This window comes from Ascaphus truei, assembly GCF_040206685.1.
Source record: "Ascaphus truei isolate aAscTru1 chromosome 8 unlocalized genomic scaffold, aAscTru1.hap1 SUPER_8_unloc_1, whole genome shotgun sequence".
Lineage (NCBI taxonomy): Eukaryota > Metazoa > Chordata > Amphibia > Anura > Ascaphidae > Ascaphus > Ascaphus truei.
In genome coordinates, this window is record NW_027453835.1 from 205,740 (window position 1) to 221,365 (window position 15,626).

Below are 15,626 nucleotides of genomic sequence, written 5' to 3' on the forward strand. Positions count from 1 at the left end.
CACCCTAACACCCCGCTGCTAATACCTCTACCTATACACCCTAATATCCCGCTGCTAATACCTCTCCCTATACACTCTAACACCCCGCTGCTAATACCTCTCCCTATACACCCTAACACCCCGCTGCTAATACCTCTCCCTATACACCCTAACACCCCGCTGATAATACCTCTCCCTATACACCCTAACACCCTGCAGCTAATACCTCTCCCTATACACCCTAACACCCCGCTGCTAATACCTCTCCCTATACACCCTAACATCCCGCTGATAATACCTCTCCCTATACACCCTAACACCCCGCTGCTAATACCTCTCCCTATTCACCCTAACACCCCGCTGCTAATACCTCTCCCTATACACCCTAACATCCTGCTGCTAATAGCTCTCCCTATACACCCTAACACCCCGCTGCTAATACCTCTCCCTATACACCCTAACATCCCGCTGATAATACCTCTCCCTATACACCCTAACACCCCGCTGCTAATACCTCTCCCTATTCACCCTAACACCCCGCTGCTAATACCTCTCCCTATACACCCTAACATCCTGCTGCTAATATCTCTCCCTATACACCCTAACATCCTGCTGCTAATATCTCTCCCTATTCACCCTAACACCCCGCTGCTAATACCTCTCCCTATACACCCTAACATCCCGATGCTAATACCTCTCCCTATACACCCTAACACCCCGCTGCTAATACCTCCCCCTATACACCCTAACACCCGCTGCTAATACCTCTCCCTATACACCCTAACACCCCGCTGCTAATACCTCTCCCTATACACCCTAACACCCCGCTGCTAATACCTCCCCCTATACACCCTAACACCCGCTGCTAATACCTCTCCCTATACACCCCAACATCCCGCTGCTAATATCTCTCCCTATACACCCTAACACCCGCTGCTAATACCTCTCCCTATACACCCTAACACCCTGCTGCTAATACCTCTCCCTATACACCCTAACACCCCGCTGCTAATACCTCTCCCTATACACCCTAACACCCCGCTGCTAATACCTCTCCCTATACACCCTAACACCCCGCTGCTAATACCTCTCCCTATACACCCTAACACCCTGCTGCTAATACCTCTCCCTATACACCCTAACACCCCGCTGCTAATACCTCTCCCTATACACCCTAACACCCCGCTGCTAATACCTCCCCCTATACACCCTAACACCCGCTGCTAATACCTCTCCCTATACACCCCAACATCCCGCTGCTAATATCTCTCCCTATACACCCTAACACCCGCTGCTAATACCTCTCCCTATACACCCTAACACCCTGCTGCTAATACCTCTCCCTATACACCCTAACACCCCGCTGCTAATACCTCTCCCTATACACCCTAACACCCCGCTGCTAATACCTCTCCCTATACACCCTAACACCCTGCTGCTAATACCTCTCCCTATACACCCTAACACCCCGCTGCTAATACCTCTCCCTATACACCCTAACATCCCGCTGCTAATACCTCTCCCTATACACCCTAACATCCCGCTGCTAATACCTCTCCCTATACACCCTAACACCCCGCTGCTAATACCTCTCCCTATACATCCTAACACCCTGCTGCTAATACCTCTCCCTATACACCCTAACATCCCGCTGCTAATACCTCTCCCTATACACCCTAACACCCTGCTGCTAATACCTCTCCCTATACACCCTAACACCCCGCTGCTAATACCTCTCCCTATACACCCTAACATCCCGCTGCTAATACCTCTCCCTATACACCCTAACACCCGCTGCTAATACCTCTCCCTATACACCCCAACATCCCGCTGCTAATACCTCTCCCTATACACCCTAACATCCCGCTGCTAATACCTCTCCCTATACACCCTAACATCCCGCTGCTAATACCTCTCCCTATACACCCTAACACCCGCTGCTAATACCTCTCCCTATACACCCCAACATCCCGCTGCTAATACCTCTCCCTATACACCCTAACACCCCGCTGCTAATACCCCTCCCTATACACCCTAACATCCCGCTGCTAATACCTCTCCCTATACACCCTAACACCCCGCTGCTAATACCTCTCCCTATACACCCTAACACCCCGCTGCTAATACCTCTCCCTATACACCCTAACATCCCGCTGCTAATACCTCTCCCTATACACCCTACCATCTCACTGCTAATACCTCTCCCTATACACCCTAACATCCCGCTGCTAATACCTCTCCCTATACACCCTAACATCCCGCTGCTAATACCTCTCCCTATACACCCTAACATCCTGCTGCTAATACCTCTCCCTATACACCCTAACACCCCGCTGCTAATACCTCTCCCTATACACCCTAACACCCCGCTGCTAATACCTCTCCCTATACACCCTAACACCCTGCTGCTAATACCTCTCCCTATACACCCTAACATCCTGCTGCTAATACCTCTCCCTATACACCCTAACACCCTGCTGCTAATACCTCTCCCTATACACCCTAACATCCTGCTGCTAATACCTCTCCCTATACACCCTAACACCCCGCTGCTAATACCTCTCCCTATACACCCTAACACCCCGCTGCTAATACCTCTCCCTATACACCCTAACACCCCGCTGCTAATACCTCTCCCTATACACCCTAACACCCCGCTGCTAATACCTCTCCCTATACACCCTAACATCCAGCTGCTAATACCTCTCCCTATACACCCTAACATCCTGCTGCTAATACCTCTCCCTATACACCCTAACACCCCGCTGCTAATACCTCTCCCTATACACCCTAACATCCCGCTGCTAATATCTCTCCCTATACACCCTAACATCCCGCTGCTAATACCTCTCCCTATACACCCTAACACCCCGCTGCTAATACCTCTCCCTATACACCCTAACACCCCGCTGCTAATACCTCTCCCTATACACCCTAACACCCCGCTGCTAATACCTCTCCCTATACACCCTAACATCACGCTGCTAATACCTCTCCCTATACACCCTAACATCCTGCTGCTAATACCTCTCCCTATACACCCTAACACCCCGCTGCTAATACCTCTCCCTATACACCCTAACACCCCGCTGCTAATACCTCTGCCTATACACCCTAACATGCCGCTGCTAATACCTCTCCCTATACACCCTAACACCCTGCTGCTAATACCTCTCCCTATACACCCTAACATCCCGCTGCTAATACCTCTCCCTATACACCCTAACACCCCTCTGCTAATACCTCTCCCTATACACCCTAACATCCCGCTGCTAATACCTCTCCCTATACACCCTAACACCCCGCTGCTAATACCTCTCCCTATACACCCTAACATCCCGCTGCTAATACCTCTCCCTATACACCCTAACACCCTGCTGCTAATACCTCTCCCTATACACCCTAACACCCCGCTGCTAATACCTCTCCCTATACACCCTAACATCACGCTGCTAATACCTCTCCCTATACACCCTAACATCCTGCTGCTAATACCTCTCCCTATACACCCTAACATCCCGCTGCTAATACCTCTCCCTATACACCCTAACACCCCTCTGCTAATACCTCTCCCTATACACCCTAACATCCCGCTGCTAATACCTCTCCCTATACACCCTAACACCCCGCTGCTAATACCTCTCCCTATACACCCTAACATCCCGCTGCTAATACCTCTCCCTATACACCCTAACACCCCGCTGCTAATACCTCTCCCTATACACCCTAACATCCCGCTGCTAATACCTCTCCCTATACACCCTAACATCCCGCTGCTAATACCTCTCCCTATACACCCTAACACCCCGCTGCTAATACCTCTCCCTATACACCCTAACACCCTGCTGCTAATACCTCTCCCTATACACCCCAACATCCCTCTGCTAATACCTCTCCCTATACACCCTAACATCCCGCTGCTAATACCTCTCCCTATACACCCTAACATCCTGCTGCTAATACCTCTCCCTATACACCCTAACACCCGCTGCTAATACCTCTCCCTATACACCCTATACACCCGCTGCTAATACCTCTCCCTATACACCCTAACACCCGCTGCTAATATCTCTCCCTATTCACCCTAACACCCCGCTGCTAATACCTCTCCCTATACACCCTAACATCCCGCTGCTAATAGCTCTCCCTATACACCCTAACATCCCGCTGCTAATACCTCTCCCTATACACTCTAACACCCCGCTGCTAATACCTCTCCCTATACACCCTAACACCCCGCTGCTAATACCTCTACCTATACACCCTAATATCCCGCTGCTAATACCTCTCCCTATACACTCTAACACCCCGCTGCTAATACCTCTCCCTATACACCCTAACACCCCGCTGCTAATACCTCTCCCTATACACCCTAACACCCCGCTGATAATACCTCTCCCTATACACCCTAACACCCTGCAGCTAATACCTCTCCCTATACACCCTAACACCCCGCTGCTAATACCTCTCCCTATACACCCTAACATCCCGCTGATAATACCTCTCCCTATACACCCTAACACCCCGCTGCTAATACCTCTCCCTATTCACCCTAACACCCCGCTGCTAATACCTCTCCCTATACACCCTAACATCCTGCTGCTAATAGCTCTCCCTATACACCCTAACATCCTGCTGCTAATATCTCTCCCTATTCACCCTAACACCCCGCTGCTAATACCTCTCCCTATACACCCTAACATCCCGCTGCTAATACCTCTCCCTATACACCCTAACACCCCGCTGCTAATACCTCCCCCTATACACCCTAACACCCGCTGCTAATACCTCTCCCTATACACCCTAACACCCCGCTGCTAATACCTCTCCCTATACACCCTAACACCCCGCTGCTAATACCTCCCCCTATACACCCTAACACCCGCTGCTAATACCTCTCCCTATACACCCCAACATCCCGCTGCTAATATCTCTCCCTATACACCCTAACACCCGCTGCTAATACCTCTCCCTATACACCCTAACACCCTGCTGCTAATACCTCTCCCTATACACCCTAACACCCCGCTGCTAATACCTCTCCCTATACACCCTAACACCCCGCTGCTAATACCTCTCCCTATACACCCTAACACCCCGCTGCTAATACCTCTCCCTATACACCCTAACACCCTGCTGCTAATACCTCTCCCTATACACCCTAACACCCCGCTGCTAATACCTCTCCCTATACACCCTAACATCCCGCTGCTAATACCTCTCCCTATACACCCTAACATCCCGCTGCTAATACCTCTCCCTATACACCCTAACACCCCGCTGCTAATACCTCTCCCTATACATCCTAACACCCTGCTGCTAATACCTCTCCCTATACACCCTAACATCCCGCTGCTAATACCTCTCCCTATACACCCTAACACCCTGCTGCTAATACCTCTCCCTATACACCCTAACACCCCGCTGCTAATACCTCTCCCTATACACCCTAACATCCCGCTGCTAATACCTCTCCCTATACACCCTAACACCCGCTGCTAATACCTCTCCCTATACACCCCAACATCCCGCTGCTAATACCTCTCCCTATACACCCTAACATCCCGCTGCTAATACCTCTCCCTATACACCCTAACATCCCGCTGCTAATACCTCTCCCTATACACCCTAACACCCGCTGCTAATACCTCTCCCTATACACCCCAACATCCCGCTGCTAATACCTCTCCCTATACACCCTAACACCCCGCTGCTAATACCCCTCCCTATACACCCTAACATCCCGCTGCTAATACCTCTCCCTATACACCCTAACACCCCGCTGCTAATACCTCTCCCTATACACCCTAACACCCCGCTGCTAATACCTCTCCCTATACACCCTAACATCCCGCTGCTAATACCTCTCCCTATACACCCTACCATCTCACTGCTAATACCTCTCCCTATACACCCTAACATCCCGCTGCTAATACCTCTCCCTATACACCCTAACATCCCGCTGCTAATACCTCTCCCTATACACCCTAACATCCCGCTGCTAATACCTCTCCCTATACACCCTACCATCTCGCTGCTAATACCTCTCCCTATACACCCTAACATCCCGCTGCTAATACCTCTCCCTATACACCCTACCATCTCACTGCTAATACCTCTCCCTATACACCCTAACATCCCGCTGCTAATACCTCTCCCTATACACCCTAACATCCCGCTGCTAATACCTCTCCCTATACACCCTAACATCCCGCTGCTAATACCTCTTCCTATACACCCTAACATCCCGCTGCTAATACCTCTCCCTATACACCCTAACATCCCGCTGCTAATACCTCTCCCTATACACCCTAACATCCCGCTGCTAATACCTCTCCCTATACAACCTAACACCCCGCTGCTAATACCTCTCCCTATACACCCTAACATCCCGCTGCTAATACCTCTCCCTATACACCCTAACACCCCGCTGCTAATACCTCTCCCTATACACCCTAACACCCTGCTGCTAATACCTCTCCCTATACACCCCAACATCCCGCTGCTAATACCTCTCCCTATACACCCTAACATCCCGCTGCTAATACCTCTCCCTATACACCCTAACATCCCGCTGCTAATACCTCTCCCTATACACCCTAACATCCCGCTGCTAATACCTCTCCCTATACACCCTAACACCCCGCTGCTAATACCTCTCCCTATACACCCTAACATCCCGCTGCTAATACCTCTCCCTATACACCCTAACATCCCGCTGCTAATACCTCTCCCTATACACCCTAACATCCCGCTGCTAATACCTCTCCCTATACACCCTAACATCCCGCTGCTAATACCTCTCCCTATACACCCTAACATCCCGCTGCTAATACCTCTCCCTATACACCCTAACACCCCGCTGCTAATACCTCTCCCTATACACCCTAACATCCCGCTGCTAATACCTCTCCCTATACACCCTAACATCCCGCTGCTAATACCTCTCCCTATACACCCTAACACCCCGCTGCTAATACCTCTCCCTATACACCCTAACACCCCGCTGCTAATACCTCTCCCTATAAACCCTAACATCCTATATCCTATTTAGGAATGATTAGTAATTATGTGACATCGCAGCGACGAGCTTGGGCCCCTGCCGCCTCCGCCCCTCCTGCGCCGCCCCTCCCGCCTCCGCCTCTCCCGCCGCCCCCAGTCCCGCCCCTCCTGCGCCGCCCCTCCCGCCTCCGCCTCTCCCGCCGCCCCCACTCCCGCCCCTCCTGTGCCGCCCCTCCCGCCTCCGCCTCTCCCGCCCCCGTCCCTCCTGTGCCGCCCCTCCCGCCTCCGCCTCTCCCGCCGCCTCCACTCCCGCCCCTTCTGCGCCACCCCTCCCGCCTCCACCTCTCCCGCCGCCCCCGCCGCCGCCCCTTCTGCCTCCGCCCCTTCCGCCTCCGCCTCTCCCGCCGCCACCTCTCCCGCCGCCCCCGCCGCCGCCCCTCCCGCCGCCGCCCCTTCCGCCTCCGCCTCTCCCGCCGCCCCTCCTGCGCCGCCCCTCCCGCCGCCCCCACTCCCACCCCTCCCAGTGCCGCCCCTCCCGCCTCCGCCGCCCCCACTCCCGCACCTCCTGCGCCGCCCCTCCCTCCTCCGCCTCTCCCGCCCCCGCCCCTCCTGTGCCGCCCCTCCCGCCTCTGCCTCTCCTGCCGCCTCCACTCCTGCCCCTTCTGCGCCACCCCTCCCGCCTCCACCTCTCCCGTTGCCCCCTCTCCCGCCCCTCCCGCCGCCGCCCCTCCCACCTCCGCCTCTCCCACCGCCCCCACTCCCGCCCCTCCTGCGCCGCCCCTCCCGCCTCCGCCTCTCCCGCCGCCCCCACTCCCGCCCCTCCTGCGCCGCCCCTCCCTCCTCCGCCTATCCCGCCCCCGCCCCTCCTGCGCCGCCCCTCCCGCCTCCGCCTCTCCCGCCGCCCCCACTCCCGCCCCTCCTGCGCCGCCCCTCCCGCCTCCGCCTCTCCCGCCCCTCCAGCGCCGCCCCTCCCTCCTCCACCTTTCCCGCCCCCGCCCCTCCTGTGCCGCCCCTCCCGCCTCCACCTTTCCCGCCGCCCCCACCGCCGCCCCCACCGCCGCCCCTTCCGCCTCCGCCTCTCCCGCCGCCACCTCTCCCGCCGCCCCCGCTGCCGCCCCTCCCGCCGCCGCCCCTTCCGCCTCCGCCTGTCCCGCCGCCCCTCCCGCCGCCCCCACTCCCGCCCCTCCCAGTGCCGCCCCTCCCGCCTCCGCCTCTCCCGCCGCCCCCACTCCCGCCCCTCCTGTGCCGCCCCTCCCGCCTCCGCCTCTCCCGCCCCCGTCCCTCCTGTGCCGCCCCTCCCGCCTCCGCCTCTCCCGCCGCCTCCACTCCCGCCCCTTCTGCGCCACCCCTCCCGCCTCCACCTCTCCCGCCGCCCCCGCCGCCGCCCCTTCTGCCTCCGCCCCTTCCGCCTCCGCCTCTCCCGCCGCCACCTCTCCCGCCGCCCCCGCCGCCGCCCCTCCCGCCGCCGCCCCTTCCGCCTCCGCCTCTCCCGCCGCCCCTCCTGCGCCGCCCCTCCCGCCGCCCCCACTCCCACCCCTCCCAGTGCCGCCCCTCCCGCCTCCGCCGCCCCCACTCCCGCACCTCCTGCGCCGCCCCTCCCTCCTCCGCCTCTCCCGCCCCCGCCCCTCCTGTGCCGCCCCTCCCGCCTCTGCCTCTCCTGCCGCCTCCACTCCTGCCCCTTCTGCGCCACCCCTCCCGCCTCCACCTCTCCCGTTGCCCCCTCTCCCGCCCCTCCCGCCGCCGCCCCTCCCACCTCCGCCTCTCCCACCGCCCCCACTCCCGCCCCTCCTGCGCCGCCCCTCCCGCCTCCGCCTCTCCCGCCGCCCCCACTCCCGCCCCTCCTGCGCCGCCCCTCCCGCCTCCGCCTCTCCCGCCCCTCCAGCGCCGCCCCTCCCTCCTCCACCTTTCCCGCCCCCCGCCCCTCCTGTGCCGCCCCTCCTGCCTCCACCTCTCCCGCCGCCCCCACCGCCGCCCCCACCGCCGCCCCTTCCGCCTCCGCCTCTCCCGCCGCCACCTCTCCCGCCGCCCCCGTTGCCGCCCCTCCCGCCGCCGCCCCTTCCGCCTCCGCCTGTCCCGCCGCCCCTCCCGCCGCCCCCACTCCCGCCCCTCCCAGTGCCGCCCCTCCCGCTTCCGCCTCTCCCGCCGCCCCCACTCCCGCCCCTCCTGCGCCGCCCCTCCCTCCTCCGCCTATCCCGCCCCCGCCCCTCCTGCGCCGCCCCTCCCGCCTCCGCCTCTCCCGCCGCCCCCACTCCCGCCCCTCCTGCGCCGCCCCTCCCGCCTCCGCCTCTCCCGCCCCTCCAGCGCCGCCCCTCCCTCCTCCACCTTTCCCGCCCCCGCCCCTCCTGTGCCGCCCCTCCCGCCTCCACCTCTCCCGCCGCCCCCACCGCCGCCCCCACCGCCGCCCCTTCCGCCTCCGCCTCTCCCGCCGCCACCTCTCCCGCCGCCCCCGCTGCCACCCCTCCCGCCGCCGCCCCTTCCGCCTCCGCCTCTCCCGCCGCCCCCACTCCCGCCCCTCCTGCGCCGCCCCTCCCTCCTCCGCCTATCCCGCCCCCGCCCCTCCTGTGCCGCCCCTCCCTCCTCCGCCTCTCCCGCCCCTCCTGTGCCGCCCCTCCCGCCTCCGCCTCTCCCGCCGCCTCCACTCCCGCCCCTTCTGCGCCACCCCTCCCGCCTCCACCTCTCCCGCCGCCCCCGCCGCCGCCCCTTCTGCCTCCGCCCCTTCCGCCTCCGCCTCTCCCGCCGCCACCTCTCCCGCCGCCCCCGCCGCCGCCCCTCCCGCCGCCGCCCCTTCCGCCTCCGCCTCTCCCGCCGCCCCTCCTGCGCCGCCCCTCCCGCCGCCCCCACTCCCACCCCTCCCAGTGCCGCCCCTCCCGCCTCCGCCGCCCCCACTCCCGCACCTCCTGCGCCGCCCCTCCCTCCTCCGCCTCTCCCGCCCCCGCCCCTCCTGTGCCGCCCCTCCCGCCTCTGCCTCTCCTGCCGCCTCCACTCCTGCCCCTTCCGCGCCACCCCTCCCGCCTCCACCTCTCCCGTTGCCCCCTCTCCCGCCCCTCCCGCCGCCGCCCCTCCCACCTCCGCCTCTCCCACCGCCCCCACTCCCGCCCCTCCTGCGCCGCCCCTCCCGCCTCCGCCTCTCCCGCCGCCCCCACTCCCGCCCCTCCTGCGCCGCCCCTCCCGCCTCCGCCTCTCCCGCCCCTCCAGCGCCGCCCCTCCCTCCTCCACCTTTCCCGCCCCCGCCCCTCCTGTGCCGCCCCTCCCGCCTCCACCTCTCCCGCCGCCCCCACCGCCGCCCCCACCGCCGCCCCTTCCGCCTCCGCCTCTCCCGCCGCCACCTCTCCCGCCGCCCCCGCTGCCGCCCCTCCCGCCGCCGCCCCTTCCGCCTCCGCCTCTCCCGCCGCCCCTCCCGCCGCCCCCACTCCCGGCCCTCCCAGTGCCGCCCCTCCCGCTTCCGCCTCTCCCGCCGCCCCCACTCCCGCCCCTCCTGCGCCGCCCCTCCCTCCTCCGCCTATCCCGCCCCCGCCCCTCCTGTGCCGCCCCTCCTGTGCCGCCCCTCCCGCCTCTGCCTCTCCTGCCGCCTCCACTCCTGCCCCTTCCCTGCCACACCTCCCGCCTCCACCTCTCCCGTTGCCCCCACTCCCACCCCTCCCGCCGCCGCCCCTCCCGCCTCCGCCTCTCCCGCCGCCCCCACTCCCGACCCTCCTGCGCCGCCCCTCCCGCCTCCGCCTCTCCCGCCGCCCCCACTCCCGCCCCTCCTGTGCCGCCCCTCCCGCCTCCGCCTCTCCCGCCGCCTCCACTCCCGCCCCTTCCGCGCCACCCCTCCCGCCGCCCCCACTCCCGCCCCCTCTGCGCTACCCCTCCCGCCTCCACCTCTGCCCCTCCCGCCTCCGCCTCTCCCGCCGCCCCCACTCCCGCCCCTCCTGCGCCGCCCCTCCCGCCTCCGTCTCTCCCACCGCCCCCACTCCCGCCCCTCCTGCGCCGCCCCTCCACCTCCGCCTCTCCCGCCCCTCCTGTGCCGCCCCTCCCGCCTCCGCCTCTCCCGCCGCCCCTTCTCCCGCCACTCCTGCGCCGCCCCTCCCGCCTCCGCCTCTCCCGCCGCCCCCAGTCCCGCCCCTCCTGCGCCGCCCCTCCCGCCTCCGCCTCTCCCGCCGCCCCCACTCCCGCCCCTCCTGCGCCGCCCCTCCCTCCTCCGCCTCTCCCGCCCCTCCTGTGCCGCCCCTCCCGCCTCCGCCTCTCCCGCCGCCTCCACTCCCGCCCCTCCCGGCGCCGCCCTTGGCGTGTCGGATCCATGTGACATCCTTTCCCTCGCAGCGACGAGCTCGGGCCCCTCAGCGTGTCTTCTGACTCCTGATATGGCCCCGTGGTGCTCGGCACTCTTGGAGGCCCCACGCCTGCCGCAGGATGACGTCTCGGTAAAGAGCTCGGCTCTGCGTGGAGTGAGCGTCAGTCTGGAGACAGCGGGACTGTGGGAGACATTCAATCGGCTGGGGACAGAGATGATCGTCACAAAGGCGGGGAGGTGAGGGGGCGCAGACAGAGCTCAGAGACCGCTGGGAGAGCGCACGGAGCACAGAGACCGCTGGGAGAGCGCACGGAGCGCAGAAAGAGCGCAGAAAGAGCGCAGAGACCGTTAGGAGAGCACACAGAGCGCAGACAGAGCGCAGAGACCGCTGGGAGAGCGCACAGAGCACAGATAGAGCGCAGAGACCGTTAGGAGAGCGCAGACAGAGCGCAGAGACCGTTGGGAGAACACACAGAGCGCAGATAGAGCGCAGAGACCGTTGGGAGAACACACAGAGCGCAGATAGAGCGCAGAGACCGTTGGGAGAGCACACAGAGCGCAGATAGAGAGCAGAGACCGTTAGGAGAGCACACAGAGCGCAGATAGAGCGCAGACAGAGCGCATAGACCGCTGGGAGAGCGCACGGAGCGCAGATAGAGCGCAGAGACCGTTAAGAGAGTGCAGACAGAGTGCAGAGACCATTGGGAGAACACACAGAGCGCAGATAGAGAGCAGAGACCGTTAGGAGAGCACACAGAGCGCATATAGAGCGCAGACAGAGCACAGAGACCGCTGGGAGAGCGCAAGGAGCACAGATAGAGTGCAGAGACCGTTAGGAGAGTGCAGAGACCGTTAGGAGAGCACACAGAGCGCAGATAGAGCGTAGAGATCGTTAGGAGAGCGCAGAGACCGTTTTGAGAGCACAGAGACCGTTAGGAGAGCGCAGAGACCGTTAGGAGAGCACACAGAGCGCAGATAGAGCGCAGAGACCGTTAGGAGAGCGCAGAGACCGTTAGGAGAGCGCAGAGACCGTTAGGAGAGCGCAGAGACCGTTAGGAGAGCGCAGAGACCGTTAGGAGAGCGCAGAGACCGTTAGAACAGCACATAGAGCGCAGATAGAGCGCAGAGACCATTAGGAGAGTGCAGAGACCGTTAGGAGAGCGCATAGACTGTTGGGAGAGCGCAGAGACTGTTGGGAGAGCGCATAGACTGTTGGGAGAGCGCAGAGACCGTTAGAACAGCACATAGAGTGCAGATAGAGCGCAGAGACTGTTGGGAGAGCGCAGAGACCGTTGGGAGAGCGCGGAGACCGTTGGGAGAGCGCAGAGACCGTTGGGAGAGCGCAGAGACCGTTGGGAGAGCGCAGAGACCGTTGGGAGAGCGCAGAGACCGTTGGGAGAGCGCAGAGACCGTTGGGAGAGCGCAGAGACCGTTGGGAGAGCGCAGAGACCGTTAGGAGAGCGCAGAGACCGTTGGGAGAGCGCAGAGACCGTTGGGAGAGCGCAGAGACCCTTGGGAGAGCGCAGAGACCGTTGGGAGAGCGCAGAGACCGTTGGGAGAGCGCAGAGACCGTTGGGAGAGCGCAGAGACCGTTGGGAGAGCGCAGAGACCGTTGGGAGAGCGCAGAGACCGTTGAGAGAGCGCAGAGACCGTTGGGAGAGCGCAGAGACCGTTGGGAGAGCGCAGAGACCGTTGGGAGAGCGCAGAGACCGTTGGGAGAGCGCAGAGACCGTTGGGAGAGCGCAGAGACCGTTGGGAGAGCGCAGAGACCGTTGGGAGAGCGCAGAGACCGTTGGGAGAGTGCAGAGACCGTTGGGAGAGCGCAGAGACCGTTGGGAGAGCGCAGAGACCGTTGGGAGAGCGCAGAGACCGTTGAGAGAGCGCAGAGACCGTTGGGAGAGCGCAGAGACCGTTGGGAGAGCGCAGAGACCGTTGCGAGAGCGCAGAGACCGTTGGGAGACCGCAGAGACCGTTGGGAGAGCGCAGAGACCGTTGGGAGAGCGCAGAGACCGTTGGGAGAGCGCAGAGACCGTTGGGAGAGCGCAGAGACCGTTGGGAGAGCGCAGAGACCGTTGGGAGAGCGCAGAGACCGTTGGGAGAGCGCAGAGACCGTTGGGAGAGCGCAGAGACCCTTGGGAGAGCGCAGAGACCCTTGGGAGAGCGCAGAGACCGTTGGGAGAGCGCAGAGACCGTTGGGAGAGCGCAGAGACCGTTGGGAGAACGCAGAGACCGTTGGGAGAGCGCAGAGACCGTTGAGAGAGCGCAGAGACCGTTGGGAGAGCGCAGAGACCGTTGGGAGAGCGCAGAGACCGTTGGGAGAGCGCAGAGACCGTTGGGAGAGCGCAGAGACCGTTGGAAGAGCGCAGAGACCGTTGGGAGAGCGCAGAGACCGTTGAGAGAGCGCAGAGACCGTTGGGAGAGCGCAGAGACCGTTGGGAGAGCGCAGAGACCGTTGGGAGAGCGCAGAGACCGTTGGGAGAGCGCAGAGACCGTTGGGAAAGCGCAGAGACCGTTGGGAAAGCGCAGAGACCGTTGGGAGAGCGCAGAGACCGTTGGGAGAGCGCAGAGACCGTTGGGAGAGCGCAGAGACCGTTGGGAGAGCGCAGAGACCGTTGGGAGAGCGCATAGACTGTTGGGAGAGCGCAGAGACCGCTGGGAGAGCGCAGAGACCGTTGGGAGAGCGCAGAGACTGTTGAGAGAGCGCAGAGACCGTTGGTAGAGCGCAGAGACCGTTGGGAGAGCGCAGAGACCGTTGGGAGAGCGCAGAGACTGTTGGGAGAGCGCAGAGACCGTTGGGAGAGCGCAGAGACTGTTGGGAGAGTGCAGAGACCGTTGGGAGAGCGCAGAGACCGTTGGGAGAGCGCAGAGACCGTTGGGAGAGCGCAGAGACCGTTGGGAGAGCGCAGAGACCGTTGGGAGAGCGCAGAGACTGTTGGGAGAGCGCAGAGACCGCTAGGAGAGCGCAGAGACCGTTGGGAGAGCGCAGAGACCGCTGGGAGAGCGCAGAGACCGTTGGGAGAGCGCAGAGACTGTTGAGAGAGCGCAGAGACCGTTGGTAGAGCGCAGAGACCGTTGGGAGAGCGCAGAGACCGTTGGGAGAGCGCAGAGACTGTTGGGAGAGCGCAGAGACCGTTGGGAGAGCGCAGAGACTGTTGGGAGAGCGCAGAGACCGTTGGGAGAGCGCAGAGACCGTTGGGAGAGCGCAGAGACTGTTGGGAGAGCGCAGAGACTGTTGGGAGAGCGCAGAGACCGTTGGGAGAGCGCAGAGACTGTTGGGAGAGCGCAGAGACCGTTGGGAGAGCGCAGAGACCGTTGGGAGAGCGCAGAGACCGTTGGGAGAGCGCAGAGACCGTTGGGAGAGCGCAGAGACCGTTGGGAGAGCGCATAGACTGTTGGGAGAGCGCAGAGACCGCTAGGAGAGCGCAGAGACCGTTGGGAGAGCGCAGAGACTGTTGGGAGAGCGCAGAGACTGTTGGGAGAGCGCAGAGACTGTTGGGAGAGCGCAGAGACCGTTGGGAGAGCGCAGAGACCGTTGGGAGAGCGCAGAGACCGTTGGGAGAGCGCAGAGACCGTTGGGAGAGCGCAGAGACCGTTGGGAGAGCGCAGTGACCGTTAGAACAGCACATAGAGCGCAGATAGAGTGCAGATAGAGCGCAGAGACTGTTAGAACAGCACATAGAGTGCAGATAGAGCGCAGAGACCGTTAGGAGAGCGCAGAGACCGCTAGGAGAGCACACAAAGTGCAGAGACCGTTGGGAGAGCGCAGAGACCGTTGGGAGAGCGCAGAGACCGTTGGGAGAGCGCAGAGACCGTTGGGAGAGCGCAGAGACTGTTGGGAGAGCACAGAAACCGTTGGGAGAGCGCAGAGACCGTTGGGAGAGCGCAGAGACTGTTGGGAGAGCGCAGAGACCGTTGGGAGAGCGCAGAGACCGTTGGGAGAGCGCAGAGACCGTTGGGAGAGCGCAGAGACCGTTGGGAGAGCGCAGAGACCGTTGAGAGAGCGCAGAGACCGTTGGGAGAGCGCAGAGACCGTTGTGAGAGCGCAGAGACCGTTGGGAGAGCGCAGAGGCCGTTGGGAGAGCGCAGAGACTGTTGGGAGAGCGCAGAGACCGTTGGGAGAGCGCAGAGACCGTTGGGAGAGCGCAGAGACCGTTAGAACAGCACATAGAGCGCAGAGACCGTTAGGAGAGCACAGAGACCGTTGGGAGAGCGCAGAGACCGTTGGGAGAGCGCAGAGACCGTTGGGAGAGCGCAGAGACCGTTGGGAGAGCGCAGAGACCGTTGGGAGAGCGCAGAGACCGTTGGGAGAGCGCAGAGACCGTTAGAACAGCACATAGAGCTCAGAGACCGTTGGGAGAGCGCAGAGACCGTT

General features: G+C 62.2%; 1 protein-coding gene and 1 pseudogene across 1 annotated transcript in view; both read left to right on the forward strand.

The window, feature by feature from the left end:
* LOC142473379 (uncharacterized) overlaps window positions 1-11,316 on the forward strand; it is a 122,751-nt pseudogene extending 111,435 nt beyond the window's left edge.
* Window positions 11,317-11,324: 8 nt separating this feature from the next.
* The window catches only part of TBX10 (T-box transcription factor 10), a 96,269-nt gene continuing 91,967 nt past the window's right edge, over window positions 11,325-15,626 (forward strand). The window contains exon 1 of the mRNA XM_075580621.1: window positions 11,325-11,491. Within this exon, the coding sequence (XP_075436736.1) occupies window positions 11,325-11,491 (167 nt within the window). The remainder of the gene's footprint in view (window positions 11,492-15,626) is intronic.